The 20865-nt window shown below is 45.4% G+C and overlaps 1 protein-coding gene across 1 annotated transcript in view; it reads right to left on the bottom strand.

The window, feature by feature from the left end:
• The window catches only part of NFXL1 (nuclear transcription factor, X-box binding like 1), a 202031-nt gene that overhangs the window by 44158 nt on the left and 137008 nt on the right, over nt 1-20865 (bottom strand). Inside the window, exons 14-15 of the mRNA XM_069744506.1 lie at nt 15385-15544; nt 12172-12263 (exon numbers count right to left, since the gene is read on the bottom strand). Coding sequence (XP_069600607.1) covers nt 12172-12263; nt 15385-15544 — 252 coding nt within the window. The remainder of the gene's footprint in view (nt 1-12171; nt 12264-15384; nt 15545-20865) is intronic.

The raw sequence follows: 20865 nt of genomic DNA, 5'->3' as shown, positions 1-20865 counted from the left end.
TTCTGAATATTCATTTCTCTTAAGTATCGGCACACGTGACCGCTGGCAGCAGCAGGAAGTAGGCGGCAGACAGTGCGCGCTACTGAAGAGGAATGGATACTCACCGCAACCTCTGATGAACATCCGGTGAGTATTCCGGCCTCTGTGCTCTGCTTGTGTGCAGTGCATGATGTCCCTGCCATGTGCTGGTTATAAGCATTAATCAGCTGCTGGCACCAGAGCAGGATGCTGTGACTGCAAGGGAGCGGAGGAAGGTAAGAATAACGGTGTTTTTAAAAAAAATCTTTTCTGATGGGGCCATGGATACCGGGACTGGTATGGGGTCAATCAATCATACCAGCAAGGAGCAAGGGGATGGAGCCAATCACTCATACCTGGAACTGGGTGGGGCCAGTCAATCATACCAGGAACAGGATGGGCCAAGCAATCATACCAGGAACGGGATGGGTCAATCAATCATACCAGCAAGGGGATGGGGCCAATCAATCATACCAGGAACAGGATGGGGCCAATTAATCATACCAGGAACTGGATGGGGCCAATCAATCATACCAGGAACTGGTGGGGCCAATCAATCATACCATGAACTGGTGTGGCCAATCATACCAGGAACGGAATGGGGCCAATCAATCATACCAGGAACGGGATGGGGCCAATCAGTCATACCAGGATCACGATGGGGCCAATCAATCATACCAGGAACGGAATGGGGCCAATCAATCATACCAGGATCAGGATGGGGCCAATCAATCATATCCGAATAAGAATGGGACCATGCATACCAGGACTGGGATGGGCCAATCATACCAGAATAAGGATGGGGCCATACCAGGGTGGGGATAAGGGCCATGCATACCATGATAGGGATGAGGTGACCATATTTACTAGGATAGGTGATCTTAAGTACAGAATTGACCAAATTTTTTTGCTTCAGTTTTTTAGTTGTTTTTTTTTGTCTCCTAATTTCCTCCTCTAAAACCTAGGTGTGTCTTATGGTCTGGTACGTCTTATAGTCCGAAAAATACGATACATACAAATACACACCACCTAACCAAACCAAATCTCACACTTTGCACTGATGAGGGGTGCTGAAACATTGTGTCTGCAGATAAGAAATTCTGATTTGGCTTTTATCCCAAGTGATGTGGCAAGGCTCGATATTGACTTTTAGGATTGCTACTTCCTATAGGTGGCGCTAGAGTTCAAGTTCTCTTCCTCGCTGAATAGACAATTTGCATTTCATTTCCCAGAGGAGCTTTGCATGGTTTTAATGTCTCCTGACATTGGCATGATGCTATCCACAGGGAGAAACGTTACCCTTTGGATCCAAAGCAATTGCTGAAATCTCTGGATTACAAAAGTGAAATTTGTGGTGACATGCCCAGCATACATAGCGTGCTGCAGAGATTTTCAGTCCAAATGTGCCAAGTCTGCACCCTTGTGTGTAGATTGTCAAAAAACAATCTCTCAGCATTTCTATGCTTCCTTATGAGAAGTAAGGATAGAGGCCCTGATCATAATGCTGTGTCTTGTATTTGTATAGGCCATGGTATTCATAAAAATAACTATAAATTGGTTCAGTATTGTAGACCTTGATGTTCTTAATATTCAGGTTCCACATGGCACTGACCATTGATTGAAAGCTGTCTCCACACTAGGGAAAGTGCACACAATGTCATTTTCAGGTGGGGCTGCTCCAAAACCTGCCTGAAAAAGCACTCGGAAATCATTCAAAAGACTGGATATATGCATTTATATGTGAAAACAACTTGCTGTTCACATGTTCAGTCTTTTAAGTGTCTTATCTGCTTCATGAAGAGACGTTTATTATTTATTTATTATTTATTATCAGCATAGCATAATAAACTGTTCCTCATCTGGTTCTCCGCTGGCTCTGGTCTTTCTTTTAATCTTCAGTGTTCAAAAGTGAAGCCACAAGCGTTAAGGCGCCAAAATGCTTGAAGACAGAAGTATGAGGAAGACAAAAAGGTAAAGGTGCCAAAGAGGGAGGACATAGTGCGAGAGAGAACTGGAGCGTGAGGGGGCCTGAAGAGTGAGGATAGAAGCATACAAATGCATGAGGGCGCGGAAGAGTGAGGTCGGGGAAGAGTGAGGATAGACGCTTACAAATACATGAGGGCGCCAAAGAGTGAGGGAGCCAAAGAGTGAAGCTAGAAGCATACAAATACATGAGGGCGCCAAAGAGTGAGGGAGCCAAAGAGTGAGGACAGAAGCATACAAATGCATGAGGGTGCCAAAGAGTGAGGGAGCCAAAGAGTGAGGATAGAAGCATACAAATACATGAGGGCGCCAAAGAGTGAGGGTGCCAAAGAGTAAGGATAGAAGCATACAACTGCATAAGGGTGCCAAAGAGTGAGGATAGAAGTATACAAATGCATGAGGGTGCCAAAGAGTGAGGGAGCCAAAGAGTGAAGCTAGAAGCATACAAATGCATGAGGGAGCCAAAGAGTGAGGACAGAAGCATAAAAATACATGAGGGAGCCAAAGAGTGAGGGAGCCAAAGAGTGAGGATAGAAGCCTACAAATACATGAGGGCGCCAAAGAGTGAGGGAGCCAAAGAGTGAGGATAGAAGCATACAAATACATGAGGGCGCCAAAGAGTGAGGGAGCCAAAGAGTGAGGATAGAAGCATACAAATACATGAGGGAGCCAAAGAGTGAGGGAGCCAAAGAGTGAGGATAGAAGCATACAAATACATGAGGGCGCCACAGAGTGAGGGTGCCAAAGAGTGAGGATAGAAGCATACAAATGCATGAGGGCGCCAAAGAGTGAGGGAGTTAAAGAGTGAGGATAGAAGCATACGTACAAATGCATGAGGGCACCAAAGAGTAAGGATAGAAGCATACAAATGCATGAGGGAGCCAAAGAGTGAGGATAGCAGCATACAAATGCATGAGGGCGCCAAAGAGTGAAGCTAGAAGCATACTAATGCATGAGGGCGCCAAAGAGTGAGGGAGCCAAAGAGTGAGGGAGCCAAAGAGTGAGGATAGAAGCATACAAATACATGAAGGCGCCACAGAGTGAGGGTGCCAAAGAGTGAGGATAGAAGCATACTAATGCATGAGGGCACCAAAGAGTGAGGGAGCCAAAGAGTGAGGGAGCCAAAGAGTGAGGGAGCCAAAGAGTGAGGGAGCCAAAGAGTGAGGATAGAAGCATACAAATACATGAGGACGCCAAAGAGTGAGGGCGCCAAAGAGTGAGGGTGCCAAAGTGTAAGGATAGAAGCATACAACTGCATAAGGGTGCCAAAGAGTGAGGATAGAAGTATACAAATGCATGAGGGTGCCAAAGAGTGAGGGAGTTAAAGAGTGAGGATAGAAACATACAAATGCATGAGGGTGCCAAAGAGTGAGGGAGCCAAAGAGTGAGGATAGAAGCATACAAATACATGAGGGCGCCAAAGAGTGAGGGAGCCAAAGAGTGAAGCTAGAAGCATACAAATGCATGAGGGAGCCAAAGAGTGAGGATAGAAGCATACAACTGCATAAGGGTGCCAAAGAGTGAGGATAGAAGTATACAAATACATGAGGACGCCAAAGAGTGAGGGCGCCAAAGAGTGAGGGTGCCAAAGAGTAAGGATAGAAGCATACAACTGCATAAGGGTGCCAAAGAGTGAGGATAGAAGTATACAAATGCATGAGGGTGCCAAAGAGTGAGGGAGTTAAAGAGTGAGGATAGAAGCATACAAATACATGAGGGCGCCAAAGAGTGAGGGAGCCAAAGAGTGAGGATAGAAGCATACAAATACATGAGGGCGCCAAAGAGTGAGGGCGCCAAAGAGTGAGGGTGCCAAAGAGTAAGGATAGAAGCATACAACTGCATAAGGGTGCCAAAGAGTGAGGATAGAAGTATACAAATGCATGAGGGTGCCAAAGAGTGAGGGAGTTAAAGAGTGAGGATAGAAGCATACAAATACATGAGGGCGCCAAAGAGTGAGGGAGCCAAAGAGTGAGGATAGAAGCATACAAATACATGAGGGCGCCAAAGAGTGAGGGAGCCAAAGAGTGAGGATAGAAGCATACAAATACATGAGGGCGCCAAAGAGTGAGGGAGCCAAAGAGTGAGGATAGAAGCATACAAATACATGAGGGCGCCAAAGAGTGAGGGAGCCAAAGAGTGAGGATAGAAGCATACAAATACATGAGGACGCCAAAGAGTGAGGGAGCCAAAGAGTGAGGGAGCCAAAGAGTGAGGATAGAAGCATACAAATACATGAGGGCGCCAAAGAGTGAGGGAGCCAAAGAGTGAGGATAGAAGCATACAAATACATGAGGGCGCCAAAGAGTGAGGGAGCCAAAGAGTGAGGATAGAAGCATACAAATACATGAGGGCGCCAAAGAGTGAGGAAGCCAAAGAGTGAAGCTAGAAGCATACAAATGCATGAGGGAGCCAAAGAGTGAGGATAGAAGCATACAAATGCATGAGGGTGCCAAAGAGTGAGGGAGCAAAAGAGTGAAGCTAGAAGCATACTAATGCATGAGGGCGCCAAAGAGTGAGGAAGCCAAACAGTGAGGGAGCCAAAGAGTGAGGATAGAAGCATACAAATACATGAGGGCGCCACAGAGTGAGGGTGCCAAAGAGTGAGGATAGAAGCATACAAATGCATGAGGGCGCCAAAGAGTGAAGCTAGAAGCATACAAATGCATGAGGGAGCCAAAGAGTGAGGATAGAAGCATACAAATGCATGAGGGTGCCAAAGAGTGAGGGAGCAAAAGAGTGAGGATAGAAGCATACAAATGCATGAGGGTGCCAAAGAGCGAGGGAGCAAAAGAGTGAGGATAGAAGCATACAAATGCATGAGGGTGCCAAAGAGTGAGGGAGCAAAAGAGTGAGGATAGAAGCATACAAATGCATGAGGGTGCCAAAGAGTGAGGGAGCAAAAGAGTGAGGATAGAAGCATACTAATGCATGAGGGCGCCAAAGAGTGAGGGAGCCAAAGAGTGAAGCTAGAAGCATACTAATGCATGAGGGCGCCAAAGAGTGAGGAAGCCAAAGAGTGAGGGAGCCAAAGAGTGAGAATAGAAGCATACAAATACATGAGGGCGCCACAGAGTGAGGGTGCCAAAGAGTGAGGATAGAAGCATACAAATGCATGAGGGCGCCAAAGAGTGAGGGAGTTAAAGAGTGAGGATAGAAGCATACGTACAAATGCATGAGGGCACCAAAGAGTAAGGATAGAAGCATACAAATGCATGAGGGAGCCAAAGAGTGAGGATAGAAGCATACAAATGCATGAGGGCGCCAAAGAGTGAAGCTAGAAGCATACTAATGCATGAGGGCGCCAAAGAGTGAGGGAGCCAAAGAGTGAGGGAGCCAAAGAGTGAGGATAGAAGCATACAAATACATGAAGGCGCCACAGAGTGAGGGTGCCAAAGAGTGAGGATAGAAGCATACTAATGCATGAGGGCACCAAAGAGTGAGGGAGCCAAAGAGTGAGGGAGCCAAAGAGTGAGGGAGCCAAAGAGTGAGGATAGAAGCATACAAATACATGAAGGCGCCAAAGAGTGAGGGAGCCAAAGAGTGAAGCTAGAAGCATACAAATGCATGAGGGTGCCAAAGAGTGATGGAGCAAAAGAGTGAGGATAGAAGCATACTAATGCATGAGGGCGCCAAAGAGTGAGGGAGCCAAAGAGTGAAGCTAGAAGCATACTAATGCATGAGGGCGCCAAAGAGTGAGGGAGCCAAAGAGTGAGGATAGAAGCATACAAACACATGAGGGCGCCACAGAGTGAGGGTGCCAAAGAGTGAGGATAGAAGCATACAAATGCATGAGGGCGCCAAAGAGTGAGGATAGAAGCATACGTACAAATGCATGAGGGCACCAAAGAGTGAGGATAGAAGCATACAAATGCATGAGGGAGCCAAAGAGTGAGGATAGAAGCATACGTACAAATGCATGAGGGAACCAAAGAGTGAGGATAGAAGCATACAAATGCATGAGGGCGCCAAAGAGTGAGGGAGCCAAAGAGTGAAGCTAGAAGCATACTAATGCATGAGGGCGCCAAAGAGTGAGGGAGCCAAAGAGTGAGGATAGAAGCATACAAATTCATGAGGGCGCCAAAGAGTGAGGGAGTTAAAGAGTGAGGATAGAAGCATACGTACAAATGCATGAGGGCACCAAAGAGTGATGATAGAAGCATACTAATGCATGAGGGCGCAAAAGAGTGAGGGAGCCAAAGAGTGAAGCTAGAAGCATACTAATGCATGAGGGCGCCAAAGAGTGAGGGAGCCAAAGAGTGAGGATAGAAGCATACAAATGCATGAAGGCGCCACAGAGTGAGGGTGCCAAAGAGTGAGGATAGAAGCATACAAATGCATGAGGGCGCCAAAGAGTGAGGGAGCCAAAGAGTGAAGCTAGAAGCATACAAATGCATGAGGGAGCCAAAGAGTGATGGAGCAAAAGAGTGAGGATAGAAGCATACTAATGCATGAGGGCACCAAAGAGTGAGGGAGCCAAAGAGTGAGGGAGCCAAAGAGTGAGGATAGAAGCATACAAATACATGAAGGCGCCACAGAGTGAGGGTGCCAAAGAGTGAGGATAGAAGCATACAAATGCATGAGGGCGCCAAAGAGTGAGGGAGCCAAAGAGTGAAGCTAGAAGCATACAAATGAATGAGGGTGCCAAAGAGTGATGGAGCAAAAGAGTGAGGATAGAAGCATACTAATGCATGAGGGCGCCAAAGAGTGAGGGAGCCAAAGAGTGAAGCTAGAAGCATACTAATGCATGAGGGCGCCAAAGAGTGAGGGAGCCAAAGAGTGAGGGAGCCAAAGAGTGAGGATAGAAGCATACAAATACATGAGGGCGCCACAGAGTGAGGGTGCCAAAGAGTGAGGATAGAAGCATACAAATGCATGAGGGCGCCAAAGAGTGAGGGAGTTAAAGAGTGAGGATAGAAGCATACGTACAAATGCATGAGGGCACCAAAGAGTGAGGATAGAAGCATACAAATGCATGAGGGAGCCAAAGAGTCAGGATAGAAGCATACGTACAAATGCATGAGGGCACCAAAGAGTGAGGATAGAAGCATACAAATGCATGAGGGCGCCAAAGAGTGAGGGAGCCAAAGAGTGAAGCTAGAAGCATACTAATGCATGAGGGCGCCAAAGAATGAGGGAGCCAAAGAGTGAGGGAGCCAAAGAGTGAAGCTAGAAGCATACTAATGCATGAGGGCGCCAAAGAGTGAGGGAGCCAAAGAGTGAGGGAGCCAAAGAGTGAGGATAGAAGCATACAAATACATGAGGGCGCCACAGAGTGAGGGTGCCAAAGAGTGAGGATAGAAGCATACAAATGCATGAGGGCGCCAAAGAGTGAGGGAGTTAAAGAGTGAGGATAGAAGCATACGTACAAATGCATGAGGGCACCAAAGAGTGAGGATAGAAGCATACAAATGCATGAGGGAGCCAAAGAGTCAGGATAGAAGCATACAAATACATGAGGGCGCCACAGAGTGAGGGTGCCAAAGAGTGAGGATAGAAGCATACAAATGCATGAGGGCGCCAAAGAGTGAGGGAGTTAAAGAGTGAGGATAGAAGCATACGTACAAATGCATGAGGGCACCAAAGAGTGATGATAGAAGCATACTAATGCATGAGGGCGCAAAAGAGTGAGGGAGCCAAAGAGTGAAGCTAGAAGCATACTAATGCATGAGGGCGCCAAAGAGTGAGGGAGCCAAAGAGTGAGGGAGCCAAAGAGTGAGGATAGAAGCATACAAATGCATGAAGGCGCCACAGAGTGAGGGTGCCAAAGAGTGAGGATAGAAGCATACAAATGCATGAGGGCGCCAAAGAGTGAGGGAGTTAAAGAGTGAGGATAGAAACATACAAATACATGAGGGCGCCAAAGAGTGAGGGAGCCAAAGAGTGAAGCTAGAAGCATACAAATGCATGAGGGAGCCAAAGAGTGAAGATAGAGGCATACAAATGCATGAGGGTGCCAAAGAGTGAGGGAGCCAAAGAGTGAGGATAGAAGCATACTAATGCATGAGGGCGCCAAAGAGTGAGGGAGCCAAAGAGTGAGGGAGCCAAAGAGTGAGGGAGCCAAAGAGTGAGGATAGAAGCATACAAATACATGAGGGCGCCACAGAGTGAGGGTGCCAAAGAGTGAGGATAGAAGCATACAAATGCATGAGGGCGCCAAAGACTGAGGGAGCCAAAGAGTGAAGCTAGAAGCATACTAATGCATGAGGGCGGCAAAGAGTGAGGGAGCCAAAGAGTGAGGGAGCCAAAGAGTGAGGATAGAAGCATACAAATACATGAGGGCGCCACAGAGTGAGGGTGCCAAAGAGTGAGGATAGAAGCATACAAATGCATGAGGGCGCCAAAGACTGAGGGAGCCAAAGAGTGAAGCTAGAAGCATACTAATGCATGAGGGCGCCAAAGAGTGAGGGAGCAAAAGAGTGAGGATAGAAGCATACAAATGCATGAGGGTGCCAAAGAGTGAGGGAGCAAAAGAGTGAAGATAGAAGCATACTAATGCATAAGGGTGCCAAAGAGTGAGGATAGAAGCATACAAATGCAAGAGGGTGCCAAAGAGCGAGGGAGCAAAAGAGTGAGGATAGAAGCATACAAATACATGAGGGTGCCAAAGAGTGAGGGAGCAAAAGAGTGAGGATAGAAGCATACAAATGCATGAGGGTGCCAAAGAGTGAGGGAGCAAAAGAGTGAGGATAGAAGTATACTAATGCATGAGGGCGCCAAAGAGTGAGGGAGCCAAAGAGTGAAGCTAGAAGCATACTAATGCATGAGGGCGCCAAAGAGTGAGGAAGCCAAAGAGTGAGGGAGCCAAAGAGTGAGGATAGAAGCATACAAATACATGAGGGCGCCAAAGAGTGAGGATAGAAGCATACAAATGCATGAGGGTGCCAAAGAGTGAGGATAGAAGCATACAAATGCATGAGGGCGCCAAAGAGTGAGGGAGTTAAAGAGTGAGGATAGAAGCATACGTACAAATGCATGAGGGCACCAAAGAGTGAGGATAGAAGCATACAAATGCATGAGGGAGCCAAAGAGTGAGGATAGAAGCATACAAATGCATGAGGGCGCCAAAGAGTGAGGGAGCCAAAGAGTGAGGGAGCCAAAGAGTGAGGATAGAAGCATACAAATACATGAAGGCGCCACAGAGTGAGGGTGCCAAAGAGTGAGGAAAGAAGCATACAAATGCATGAGGGCGCCAAAGAGTGAGGGAGCCAAAGAGTGAAGCTAGAAGCATACAAATGCATGAGGGTGCCAAAGAGTGATGGAGCAAAAGAGTGAGGATAGAAGCATACTAATGCATGAGGGCGCCAAAGAGTGAGGGAGCCAAAGAGTGAGGGTGCCAAAGAGTGAAGCTAGAAGCATACAAATGCATGAGGGAGCCAAAGAGTGATGGAGCAAAAGAGTGAGGATAGAAGCATACTAATGCATGAGGGCACCAAAGAGTGAGGGAGCCAAAGAGTGAGGGAGCCAAAGAGTGAGGATAGAAGCATACAAATACATGAAGGCGCCACAGAGTGAGGGTGCCAAAGAGTGAGGAAAGAAGCATACAAATGCATGAGGGCGCCAAAGAGTGAAGCTAGAAGCATACATATGCATGAGGGTGCCAAAGAGTGATGGAGCAAAAGAGTGAGGATAGAAGCATACTAATGCATGAGGGCGCCAAAGAGTGAGGGAGCCAAAGAGTGAAGCTAGAAGCATACTAATGCATGAGGGCGCCAAAGAGTGAGGGAGCCAAAGAGTGAGGGAGCCAAAGAGTGAGGATAGAAGCATACAAATACATGAGGGCGCCACAGAGTGAGGGTGCCAAAGAGTGAGGGAGTTAAAGAGTGTGGATAGAAGCATACGTACAAATGCATGAGGGCACCAAAGATTGAGGATAGAAGCATACAAATGCATGAAGGTGCCACAGAGTGAGGGTGCCAAAGAGTGAGGATAGAAGCATACAAATGCATGAGGGCGCCAAAGAGTGAGGGAGCCAAAGAGTGAAGCTAGAAGCATACAAATGCATGAGGGAGCCAAAGAGTGAAGATAGAAGCATACAAATGCATGAGGGAGCCAAAGAGTGAGGATAGAAGCATACTAATGCATGAGGGCGCCTAAGAGTGAGGGTGCCAAAGAGTGAGGATAGAAGCATACAAATGCATGAGGGCGCCAAAGACTGAGGGAGCCAAAGAGTGAGGGAGCCAAAGAGTGAGGGAGCCAAAGAGTGAGGATAGAAGCATACAAATACATGAGGGCGCCACAGAGTGAGGGTGCCAAAGAGTGAGGATAGAAGCATACAAATGCATGAGGGCGCCAAAGACTGAGGGAGCCAAAGAGTGAAGCTAGAAGCATACTAATGCATAAGGGCGGCAAAGAATGAGGGAGCCAAAGAGTGAGGGTGCCAAAGAGTGAGGATAGAAGCATACAAATGCATGAGGGCGTCAAAGACTGAGGGAGTTAAAGAGTGAGGATAGAAGCATACTAATGCATAAGGGCGGCAAAGAATGAGGGCGCCAAAGAGTGAGGGTGCCAAAGAGTGAGGATAGAAGCATACAAATGCATGAGGGCGCCAAAGACTGAGGGAGTTAAAGAGTGAGGATAGAAGCATACGTACAAATGCATGAGGGCACCAAAGAGTGAGGATAGAAGCATACTAATGCATGAGGGCGCCAAAGAGTGAGGGAGCCAAAGAGTGAAGCTAGAAGCATACTAATGCATGAGGGCGCCAAAGAGTGAGGGAGCCAAAGAGTGAGGGAGCCAAAGAGTGAGGGAGCCAAAGAGTGAGGGAGCCAAAGAGTGAGGATAGAAGCATACAAATACATGAGGGCGCCACAGAGTGAGGGTGCCAAAGAGTGAGGATAGAAGCATACAAATGCATGAAGGCGCCACAGAGTGAGGGTGTCAAAGAGTGAGGATAGAAGCATACAAATGCATGAGGGCGCCAAAGAGTGAGGGAGCCAAAGAGTGAAGCTAGAAGCATACAAATGCATGAGGGAGCCAAAGAGTGAAGATAGAAGCCTACAAATGCATGAGGGTGCCAAAGAGTGAGGGAGCCAAAGAGTGAGGATAGAAGCATACTAATGCATGAGGGCGCCAAAGAGTGAGGGAGCCAAAGAGTGAGGATAGAAGCATACGTACAAATGCATGAGGGCACCAAAGAGTGAGGATAGAAGCATACAAATACATGAGGGCGCCAAAGAGTGAGGGAGCCAAAGAGTGAGGATAGAAGCATACAAATGCATGAGGGCGCCAAAGAGTGAGAGAGCCAAAGAATGAAAATAGAAGCATACAAATACATGAGGGCACCAAAGAGTGAGGACAGAAGATGTTTCCATCCTCTTCCCAGCCATAAAAAAACAAGTTAAATGATGGGAAATATTTGCCATTTTGCTTGATTTGTGCATATTGAATAAAAAAATAATTGCAGTTAAGAGCGAATCTGAAATTGTGAAATTTGAAGAGAATTTTAAAGTTTCCGAATTTACTCAACTGTAAGCTGTACCTCAGAATTCGTCTCCATGAGATAAATATTGGAACTAATTTATGCAGTGACTGCGCTTTTAATGCAGATTAATATTTGACATATGTAACAGCCAACAGGACATGGAAGTGCAAAAGACGCATCAGTCTGGGAGATCTGGTAACTTTAATATATACGTTAATATTTATTTTCCTCAAATAATGCTAAAAAAATGTACATGCTGCTGCTGGCCAATAAAGACAGGAGAACGAAGACAACATCTGGAATCAATGAATCACATAGAAAAGTTCCGTCGCGCCGGTCACTGACAGACAGCCAGACATCTCACCATCATCATAAAGCATCATCCGATAGAGGAAGCGATAAAGGCTTGTAAAGGATATTAATGTAATGTGAACCCGTGTCTCTCCATAAACAATCCCCAATGTATCGCAGAACAGAAAGAGCAGACATAACCCACACACTCATCCACAACAATGGGAAACATATTACATGCGAGGCCACGTAAAATCAAACTACAGATAAATCAATATCACTTTCAGACTGACTTCATTATTAGGATTCCACTGTAATTGGGAAATTACGACTACATAGATCGTCTCATGCAACCAAATCTGAGGATGTGATCGGCAATGTGAGCAACTACACGGTTATAACACAAAGTACAATTGTACCGAGTAAGATACAAGTTGTATACAGAGCTTAGGACTTACATAGGCATGGGAACATTGCATGGAGGGCACGGCAATGCGGTCTGGATGAAGGCTGGCTCACAAGGCTGCTCCCAGGGACCGGCAGGCTGAGGCTAACAAATACATGCAAGCGATAAATGTTCACTGTACTTTCACACATCTCATTTGTTAGATCATGTATGTAATAAAAAGGCTATCCACAAATCATTACTTAAAATAAGTTATATTACTGCCTGCTGTCAAGTGTAATCAGGCTCCAGCAGCAGAGATGCTAAGACGGATCAGGAAGTGGAGCCATTTTTTTTTAACTCTTTGATTATGCTCTTCTGTCTGTTAAATTGCAATTAAGCATAAAAGAAAGGAGTGCTCTCAATTAGCGGGTAGACAAGTTTTTGGACATTGATAGGTGCACTGCATGTTGGGAAGTGAGGATAAGGAAGTTACTGCACCTACAGCGCTGGCAGAGTACTCATAAAGAGCAAGCACCCACTCAATAACATATCAGACTGGTACAGTATGTGCACCAAGAGCAATTATGACTTGTTGTGGAAGATGAGGGTAATTTTTACTCTAGTTTTGGTGGAAAGGACAGGTATGCTTTAAAGAGGTATTCCAATCTACAAATCCCATCACAATATGTAGTAGGTGTAATAATAATAAAATTAGCAAATACCTCCAATTAGAAATGTAGTAAACTTATTCTGACTAGCTACGTTGTTTACAGTGTGCAGGGCATTACAGTAGCTTAGGTATATCCATGGTTATGTCCACTAAGAACTGTCACTATGAGTGGTCATAACCATGGATACCGAAGCTACTGCTATGCCCTGCACATGGGGTAAGCTACATATCTTCTCAGAAAAACTATACTACATTTCTAATTAGAGATATTTGCTAATATTATTATTATTACACCTACTACATATTGGGATAGGATCTTGGAGATGAGAATACCCCTTTTAAAGATAATATCGCAAATAAATACGTAAAAACGAAGGTGGCACTACCACTATTCCTCACGGTCATAGGTGTTTAGAAAGGCGATACATATGCACAGTTCCTAAACTGGAGATCTACTTTGGCAGTGCAGGTGTCTGCTTGTGAAAGGAATAAGGGGGTCAATTAGGAAAGACAAAATATTATATGTCTTGGAGAGTTTAAGCAAAACAAAATAAAAAAAATTTGAAAAATCTTTGACAATCTAGTCGGGAAATTAAGAATCATTCACTGTATCCAGAGCGGGGATAGCTTTCCAATTTCACAAAGAGACCAGGCTACAGCTGTCCATAATAATATATTAGGAGCAGCTTCAGTTTTAGAGACCCAAACAGACTCTTTGGAGGACTCTACTAAATGTTTTACTACAGCGCTGAATTCACAGCAACGCTGCTCAGTACTGCAGTTTAATGTCCTTCATTCTGCTGTTGCTTCTGGCAGCGAGCTACAAAGAGATGGAAGCAGGATCTCCTCTACTCTGTACTCTCTACCTCTATAAATCGTAATAATGATTTATAGAGGTCGGCAGAAGTTGGATTTAAAATCTGCCAATAATAGCACTGAAGAATTTACACCACTTAAGATTATATATAACTAGATGGAGGACCGATGTCATCGCATTGGGAGGGCGATAATGTCACGATGGGGGCAGGCTTTGCAGCGTTGAGAATCTCCTTTGCTGCTTTCCTTTCATTGTCATTGGTGTACTTTTTAGGAGGAGCCATGTTGACGTTAATATTTGCTTTTTAAAGGAGTTTTCCCACGAACAAAAGTTCATTTTAAAAATTGTCTGTGTCTGACCGTGTACAGAACATACCACAGCTCCTGGGCAGGGAGATCACAGAGGATACATTTTGTGAGGTAAAATATTGTTTAAAAACAGTCAGTGAAATATTTAACCTGACAAAATGAATCCTCTGCGATCACCTGCTGTAATGTCAGTATTGTCTTTTACTTCCTCCCCTGCCCAGGAGATGTGGTATGCTCCATACATGGTCAGACACATACAATTCTTAAAATGAACTTTCGTTTGTGGGAAAACCCCTTTAATGTGACCGGCTTCCTCTGCCTGTAGACACGTCGCGCATGTGCCGCCCGGATCAGCTCAATGATTCACTGCGCCTGCGAGTAATTCGCACAGGAGCAGTAAATCAGACCGCCGCCATCTTTGTGCATACAGATAGCAGTGGTCACATTAAACCTGCGCATGCCCTCCTCCTGTACAAAGATGGCGGCAGTCAGTGAATCATTCGGCTGATCCCGACAGCAGCGTGTTCGCGACGGTGTTCCGCTGGTGGTACCATGCAAGAGGCTGCGTACGGCGTATACAGTGTGTGTGAGCGTGTGTGTGAGTGTGGTGCATACGGTGTATGCAGTGTGTGTGTGAGTGTGTATGAGTGTGTGTGAGAGTGTGTGTGCGTGTGTTTGTGTGTGTGCGAGAGAGTGTGTGTGTGCGAGAGAGTGTGTGCGAGAGTGTGTGTGCGAGAGAGTGTGTGTGCGAGAGAGTGTGTGTGTGCGAGAGAGTGTGTGTGCGAGAGTGTGTGTGCGAGAGAGTGTGTGTGCGAGAGAGTGTGTGTGCGAGAGAGTGTGTGTGCGAGAGAGTGTGTGTGCGAGAGAGTGTGTGTGCGAGAGAGTGTGTGTGTGCGAGAGAGTGTGTGCGAGAGAGTGTGTGCGAGAGAGTGTGCGAGAGTGTGTGCGCGAGAGAGTGTGTATGCGAGAGAGTGTGTGTGCGAGAGAGTGTGTGTGTGCGAGAGAGTGTGTGTGCGCGAGAGAGTGTGTGTGCGCGAGAGAGTGTGTGTGCGCGAGAGTGTGTGTGTGTGTGCGAGAGTGTGTGTGCGCGAGAGTGTGTGTGTGTGTGCGAGAGAGTGTGTGTGTGTGCGAGAGAGTGTGTGTGTGCGAGAGAGTGTGTGTGTGCGAGAGAGTGTGTGTGTGCGAGAGAGTGTGTGTGTGCGAGAGAGTGTGTGTGTGCGAGAGTGTGTGTGTGTGCGAGAGTGTGTGTGTGCGTGAGAGTGTGTGTGTGCGTGAGAGTGTGTGTGTGCGTGAGAGTGTGTTTCCATATTGAGACACCCATCACTTGGGTGTCCCAATATGGAGGTCGGTGAACTTCCCCTGCTTGGAATTCTGGGATCCGGACACATCTGGACGGAACAGGATGTGAAGACATTACAAGGTAAGTATATATTAAGATAAGGACAAGCTAATCACATAAATCCTTCTTTCTCCAAATTAAGATTTTACCAGGTCTTTCTGCTTAATAAGAGCCTCATCATGACAAGACACAGGGCACATGTGACCACACTTCTGGAAAGTTTTCTGACAAATCTGTCGACAAGGTGGGCACGGACCGAAGTGGCATCTGTGTTGCTCTCTGGCCTCATGGTGGCATGTGGATGGGTTCCTAAATGAAGAACACAACATAAGCCTCATTTTTGAAGATACACAAATGAATAAATGCATATTAAACACAATAATTTAGAAAAAAAAAGCCATGGTGGCGACTTGTATTCATTGTGTATCAAGTGGTGGTCTTTGGTGTCATGGATCCCCATGGCTGCCACCAGGAATTTCAGGCCCCATACTGGCAAAACTGTCCGGCTCCCTTAAGATTCCGCTCAGGCTCCACCTCCAACCTTGAACCGTCTACAATCCCACCGCCACTCTTGGAAAAATGCCACTTCTGCGCCACGTCCTCACCAATCACACATTAATAGTTCTCATCAAACATCATATTCACTTATAGTCTTCAGCTTTTGTTTTGGCCAAAAGAATTTTTAAGCCGCCACCAAGACAAGATAGACTCTTTTGGCACCGCCCTACTCTAATGTATTAAACATTTCTTAAAATACCCAATACTCTTTGGCTATGTGCACACGTTGCGGAATGGGGTGCAGAATTTTCTGCACAAAATCTGCATCTCCTGGCAGAAGCCACAGGTGCAGATTTTATGTGGATTTTCTGCGGTTTTTCTGCGGAATTGCTGCGGATTTTGTGCGGATTTTCTGCGTTTTTTACCACTGCGGATTTCTATAATGGAGGGGTGCAGAAACGCTGCCGATCCGCACAAAAGAAGTGACATGCACTTCTTTTAAATCCGCAGCGTTTCCGCGTGGATTTTTCCGCACCATCTGCACAGCTTTTTTTCACATTGATTGACATTGTACTGTAAATCACAGTGCGGATCTGCAGCATTTCTGCACGGAAAAATCCGCTGTGGATGCACTAAATCCACATTGTGTGCGCATAAGGCCTCTTTCACACTTCAGTTATTTGGCATCAGTCTAAAACCGCCATTTTCCTCAAATAACGGATCCGTAATTTTTTTTTGACGGATCCGTTATTTTCCCATAGACTTGCATTAGTGACGGATTGTGACGGATGGTTGTCCGTTCCATCCGCCATGCGACGGATCCGTCGAAATTTGGCGGACGTTTTCTGAAAATAGACGGACATTGAAACGTTTTTTGTCACCGCCGAAATGGCGGATCGCGACGGATCCGTCGCGTCCGCCATTCCATAGAATGGCCGCCTATGGGCGACGGATCCGCCGCAACAGTTTTTTCGGCGGATCCGTCGCCCCAATCCGTTTTTTCAATTGCGCATGCTCCAAAAAGTAGATACTTCTCCCAGACAACCCCCAAGTAACGGATCCGTCAAAAAAACGGATCCGTTAGAACCGTTTTCGCAACAATTGTGACGGATCCGTCAATCCGTCACTATGTCGGTAGTGACTGACGCCAAAAGACTGAAGTGTGAAAGAGGCCTAAGCCTTTAGGTTTTTTTTTTTTTTTTTTTTTTTTAAGGGAATGTGTCACATACTCTTTTTAACCCCTTTACCCCCAAGGGTGGTTTGCACGTTAATGACCGGGCCAATTTTTACAATTCTGACCACTGTCCCTTTATGAGGTTATAACTCTGGAACGCTTCAATGGATCCTGGTGATTCTGACATTGTTTTCTCGTGACATATTGTACTTCATGACAATGGTAAAAATTCTTTGATAGTACCTGCGTTTATTTGTGAAAAAAAACGGAAATTTGGCGAAAATTATGAAAATTTCGCAATTTTCCAACTTTGAATTTTTATAATAATAATAATAATAATAATTTTTATTTATATAGCGCCAACATATTCCGCAGCGCTTTACAAATTATAGAGGGGACTTGTACAGACAATAGACATTACAGCATAACAGAAATACAGTTCAAAACAGATACCAGGAGGAGTGAGGGCCCTGCTCGCAAGCTTACAAACTATGGGGAAAAGGGGAGACACGAGAGGTGGATGGTAACAATTGCTTTAGTTATTCGGACCAGCTATAGTGTAAGACTCGGGTGTTCATGTAAAGCTGCATGAACCAGTTACCTGCCTAAGTATGTAGCAGTACAGACACAGAGGGCTAATACTGCATAAAGTGTATGAGAACATGATGCGAGGAACCTTTTTTTTTTTTTATTATAAATAGGCCACACAGGGATCGTTAGGTTAATGCATTGAGGCGGTAGGCCAGTCTGAACAAATGAGTTTTTAGGGCACGCTTAAAACTGTGGGGATTGGGGATTAATCGTATTAACCTAGGTAGTGCATTCCAAAGAATCGGCGCAGCACGTGTAAAGTCTTGGAGACGGGAGTGGGAGGTTCTGATTATTGAGGATGCTAACCTGAGGTCATTAGCGGAGCGGAGGGCACGGGTAGGGTGGTAGACTGATACCAGGGAGGAGATGTAGGGTGGTGCTGAGCCATGGAGTGCTTTGTGGATGAGGGTAGTAGTTTTGTACTGGATTCTGGAGTGGATGGGTAGCCAGTGTAATGACTGGCACTGACATTTTTATGCAATTAAATCACAAAGATATGTCACACAAAATACTTAATAAGTAACATTTCCCACATGTCTACTTTACATCAGCACAATTTTGGAACCAAAATTTTTTTTTGTTAGGGAGTTATAAGGGTTAAAAGTTGACCAGCAATTTCTCATTTCTACAACACCATTTTATTTTAGGGACTACATCTCATTTGAAGTCATTTTGAGGGGTCTATATGATAGAAAATACCCAAGTGTGACACCATTCTAAAAACTACACCCCTCAAGGTGCTCAAAACCATATTCAAGAAGTTTATTAACCCTTCTGGTGCTTCACAGGAATTTTTTGAATGTTTAAATAAAAATGAACATTTAACTTTTTTTCACAAAAAATTTAATTCAGCTCCAATTTGTTTTATTTTACCAAGGGTAACAGGAGAAAATGGACCCCAAACATTGTTGTACAATTTGTCCTGAGTATGCCAATACCCCACATGTGGGGGTAAACCACTGTTTGGGCGCATGGCAGAGCTCGGAAGCGAAGGAGTGCCATTTAACTTTTCAATGCAAAATTGACTGGAATTGAGATGGGACGCCATGTTTCGTTTGGAGAGCCCCTGATGTGGCTAAACATTGAAACCCCCCACAAATGACACCATTTTGGAAAGTAGACCCCCTAAGGAACTTATCTAGAGGTGTGGTGAGCACTTTGACCCACCAAGTGCTTCACAGAAGTTTATAATGTAGAACCGTAAAAATGAAAAATCATATTTTTTCACAAAAATTATCTTTTCGCCCCCAATTTTTTATTTTCCCAAGGGTAAGAGAAGAAATTGGACCCCAAAAGTTGTTGTACAATTTGTCCTGAGTACGCTGATACCCCATATGTGGGGGTAAACCACTGTTTGGGCGGATGGGAGAGCTCGGAAGGGAAGGAGCGCCGTTTGACTTTTCAAAGCAAAATTGACAGGAATTGAGATGGGACGCCATGTTTCGTTTGGAGAGCCCCTGATGTGGCTAAACATTGAAACCCCCCACAAATGACACCATTTTGGAAAGTAGACCCCCTAAGGAACTTATCTAGAGGTGTGGTGAGCACTTTGACCCACCAAGTGCTTCACAGAAGTTTATAATGCAGAGCCGTAAAAATAAAACAAAATTTTTTTCCCACAAAAATTATTTTTCTAGCCCCCACTTTTGTATTTTCCTGAGGGTAACAGGAGAAATTGGACCCCAAAATTTGTTGCCCAATTTGTCCTGAGTGCGCTGATACCCCATATGTGGGGGGGAACCACTGTTTGGGCGCATGGGAGGGCTCGGAAGGGAAGGAGCTCCATTTGGAATGAGGACTTAGATGGAATGGTCTGCAGGTGTCACATTGCATTTGCAGAGCCCCTAATGTACCTAAACAGTAGAAACCTCCCACAAGTGACACCATTTTGGAAACTAGACCCCCTAAGGAACTCATCTAGATGTGTTGTGATAGCTTTGAACCCCCAAGTGTTTCACTACAGTTTGTAACGCAGAGCCGTGAAAATTAAAAAAAAAAATCTTTCCCCCCAAAATTATTTTTTAGCCCCCAGTTTTGTATTTTCCCGAGGGTAAGAGGAGAAATTCGACCCCAAAAGTTGTTGTCCAATTTGTCCTGAGTACGCTGATACCCCGTATGTTGGGGGAAACCACCGTTTGAGCGCATGGCAGAGCTCGGAAGGGAAGGAGCGCCATTTGGAATGCAGACTTAGATGGAATGGTCTGCAGACGTCACATTGCGTTTGCAGAACCCCTAATGTACCTAAACAGTAGAAACCCCCCACAAGTGACCCCATATTGGAAACTAGACCCCCCAGGGAACTAATCTAGATGTGTTGTGAGAACTTTGAACCCCCAAGTGTTTCACTACAGTTTATAACGCAGAGCCGTGAAAATAAAAAATCTTTTTTTTTCCCACAAAAAATATGTTTTAGCCCCGAGTTTTGTATTTTCCCAAGGGTAACAGGAGAAATTGGACCCCAAAAGTTGTTGTCCTATTTGTCCTGAGTACGCTGATACCCCATATGTTGGGGTAAACCCCTGTTTGGGCACACGGGAGAGCTCGGAAGGGAAGAAGCACTGTTTTACTTTTTCAACGCAGAATTGGCTGGAATTGAGATCGGACGCCATGTCGCGTTTGGAGAGCCCCTGATGTGCCTAAACAGTGGAAACCCCACAATTATAACTGAAACCCTAATCCAAACACACCCCTAACCCTAATCCCAACAGTAACCCTAACCACACCTCTAACCCAGACACACCCCTAACCCTAATCCCAACCCCATTCCCAACTGTAAATGTAATCTAAACCCTAACTGTAACTTTAGCCCCAACCCAAACTGTAGCCCTAGCCGTAATCCTAACCCTAGCCCTAACCCTAGCCCTAACCCTAGCCCTAACCCTAACCCTAGCCCTAACCCTAGCCCTAACCCTAGCCCTAACCCTAGCCCTAACCCTAACCCTAGCCCTAACTCTAACCCTAGCCCTAATGGGAAAATGGAAATAAATACATTTTTTTAATTTTTCCCTAACTAAGGGGGTGACGAAGGGGGGTTTGATTTACTTTTATAGCGGGTTTTTTAGCGGATTTTTATGATTGGCAGCCGTCACACACTGAAAGACGCTTTTTATTGCAAAAAATATTTTTTGCGTTACCACATTTTGAGAGCTATAATTTTTCTATATTTTGGTCCACAGAGTCATGTGAGGTCTTGTTTTTTGCGGGACGAGTTGACGTTTTTATTGGTAACATTTTCGGGCACGTGACATTTTTTGATCGCTTTTTATTCCGATTTTTGTGAGGCAGAATGACCAAAAACCAGCTATTCATGAATTTGTTTGGGGGAGGCGTTTATACCGTTCCGCGTTTGGTAAAATTGATAAAGCAG

The sequence above is a fragment of the Ranitomeya imitator genome, chromosome 1 (assembly GCF_032444005.1).
Source record: "Ranitomeya imitator isolate aRanImi1 chromosome 1, aRanImi1.pri, whole genome shotgun sequence".
NCBI classification, from domain to species: Eukaryota; Metazoa; Chordata; class Amphibia; order Anura; family Dendrobatidae; genus Ranitomeya; species Ranitomeya imitator.
Note: the sequence above shows the minus strand (reverse complement) of the source record. Positions and strands in the feature narration are given on the sequence as shown.